The sequence below is a fragment of the Echinops telfairi genome, unplaced genomic scaffold (assembly GCF_000313985.2).
Source record: "Echinops telfairi isolate 266 unplaced genomic scaffold, ASM31398v2 ScPeMD7_7412;HRSCAF=8450, whole genome shotgun sequence".
NCBI lineage: Eukaryota > Metazoa > Chordata > Mammalia > Afrosoricida > Tenrecidae > Echinops > Echinops telfairi.
In genome coordinates, this window is record NW_022111312.1 from 3,493,797 (window position 1) to 3,495,868 (window position 2,072).

General features: G+C 46.0%; 2 protein-coding genes across 2 annotated transcripts in view; both read left to right on the forward strand.

Annotated features, from left to right (window-relative positions):
• The window catches only part of LOC101643318 (2'-5'-oligoadenylate synthase 3), a 37,340-nt gene extending 35,911 nt beyond the window's left edge, over window positions 1-1,429 (forward strand). The window contains exon 16 of the mRNA XM_045296695.1: window positions 1,370-1,429. Coding sequence (XP_045152630.1) covers window positions 1,370-1,429 — 60 coding nt within the window. The remainder of the gene's footprint in view (window positions 1-1,369) is intronic.
• Window positions 1,430-1,471: 42 nt separating this feature from the next.
• Window positions 1,472-2,072, forward strand: part of OAS2 (2'-5'-oligoadenylate synthetase 2) — a 32,594-nt gene continuing 31,993 nt past the window's right edge. Inside the window, exon 1 of the mRNA XM_045296696.1 lies at window positions 1,472-1,606. Within this exon, the coding sequence (XP_045152631.1) occupies window positions 1,472-1,606 (135 nt within the window). The remainder of the gene's footprint in view (window positions 1,607-2,072) is intronic.

The window sequence follows — 2,072 nt, forward strand, 5'->3', positions numbered from 1 at the left end:
ATCCCAACCCATAGCAACCCTTAAAGCAACAGAGAGAAATACTGTTACATACGTGTGGTAGTTACATCACCTGTTGTCAATTCGAGACTTCAGAGTGAAGGGGTGGAGTTTAGCTTGTCGATCAGGTCGCAGCTTGATGACCTCATTTGGAGGCCCTAAGGAGATAAATAGTTCACTGGAGGTGGGACACACGCTCACTCCCTGTGAGTCATTCCTGCGGGCAAGACACATGGAGCTATGCTAGAGACTTGGAGCTGGAGAAGCCACGTGGAGACCCCTGCCAGCACTGAGATGCTTCCACTGCCATGGGATCCACAGACTTTCCATCCACTGGCCTGTGATCTTCCTGCATTTGGTGCCATTGCATGGCTGTGTAAGTCTGAAGTGGAATATATAGATTGGTATTGGACATATGGGCTAATATCAGACTCATGGACTTGATCTGGACTGGGCTGGGATGTTTTCTCAATATTCAATTGCTCTGGTATATAAAGCTCTTTCTTATACACATAGGAGTATCTATGAATTTGTTTCTCTAGTCTACCTAGACTAACACAAGATGTAATCCTGCAATTATGGTAGTCTATAAATTGATGCACGGAGAGACACAGGATGAACAAGTGTGGGGGAGAATTCTCACAGATATACAGGTTTGATGCCTCCATGCATATTAACCGTATATACTTGAGCATAAGCCGAGTTTTTTTCAGCACATTTTGGTATGCTGGAAAAGCCCCCCAGTTTTTTGTGGTAAAATTAGGTGCATCGGTTTAAACTCGAGTGTATACAGTACCTTTGCTGTAAATACAGCCACAAACGTGATGGAGCATAAAGCTATGAAAACTTCCTAGACGTAACCAAGTACCTTGAGGGAATGAGTCACTGGGCCTGAGGGGCTCAGGACCACAGTCTCAGGGGACACCAACGTCAATTGGCCTCATCCAGTCCACAAAGACTGTCCTGCTCTGATGAGCAGCGACTGGTATATTAAAAGGGTGTGAGCAGCCACCTGAGACATCACGACTGGTCTCTCCCTGTCCAGAGAAAACAGGAGGATGAAAATCAAAGATGCATGGAAACAATTGGTCCAACGGACCAATGGGACAAGCAAACATCCGTCTCCATGACCCTGAGACCAGAAGAACTAGATGGTGCCCGGCCACCACCAACAACTGCTCTGAAAAAGTCCACGTTGGAAAGACCTGGATAGAGTGGGAGGAAATCTGGAACAAAACTTAAAATCATACAAGAGATCAAGTTCATTGGTGAGCTAGAGACTGCTGGTACACTCTGGTGTACCCCAGAGACTGCGGCCCTGTGTCACCCTTCAAGTCCGGAACTGAACTCAGCCCTGCGGCTTTGCTTTCAGCCAGACAGTGCACCAGCCTATATAGAGCATGCTATCATCAGTGTGCTGTGCATGCTGTAGCGTAATCAACCACATGAGGTCCAAAGGGCAGTCCCCCCCCCCATGGATAAAGTCAAGGTGGTGGAAAAGGAGAAATGGAAACTGAAAGCACAGGAAGGATGTGGGATGAGAGATGGTGCCGGTGAGGATCGCAAGAAGGCGTATGAATGGTTGACTGCAAAACGGGTGGTGTGCTCTGTAACGCTTCACCCTCACATTGGAAGAAGCGTACCAGCCTGTGTGATCACGAGGTGCTGACAGGGTCAGGAACTGGTATCAAAAGATCCTGAGAGGAATTACTGAAGCACAAATGAAGACTGGCATGATAGTGGGACAAGAGGAAAGTAAAAGGAAATAGAAGAAAGAGCTAGGAGGCAAATGGCATTTATAGAGCTCTAAATAAAGGCGTGTACATATGTAAATTTACTTATATATGAGGATGGGAAATAGATCTATGTGCATATATTTATAGATTTAGAATTAAGGTAGCAGATGGACATTGGGTCTCCACTCAAGTACTCCCTCAATGCAAGAACACTGTGTTCTATTAAACCAGCATTCCATGATGCTCACCTTCCTGACACATCGCTGAAGACAAATGGGTGCATAAGCAAATGTGGTGAAGAAAGCTGATGGTGCCTGCTATCAAAAGATATAGCATCTG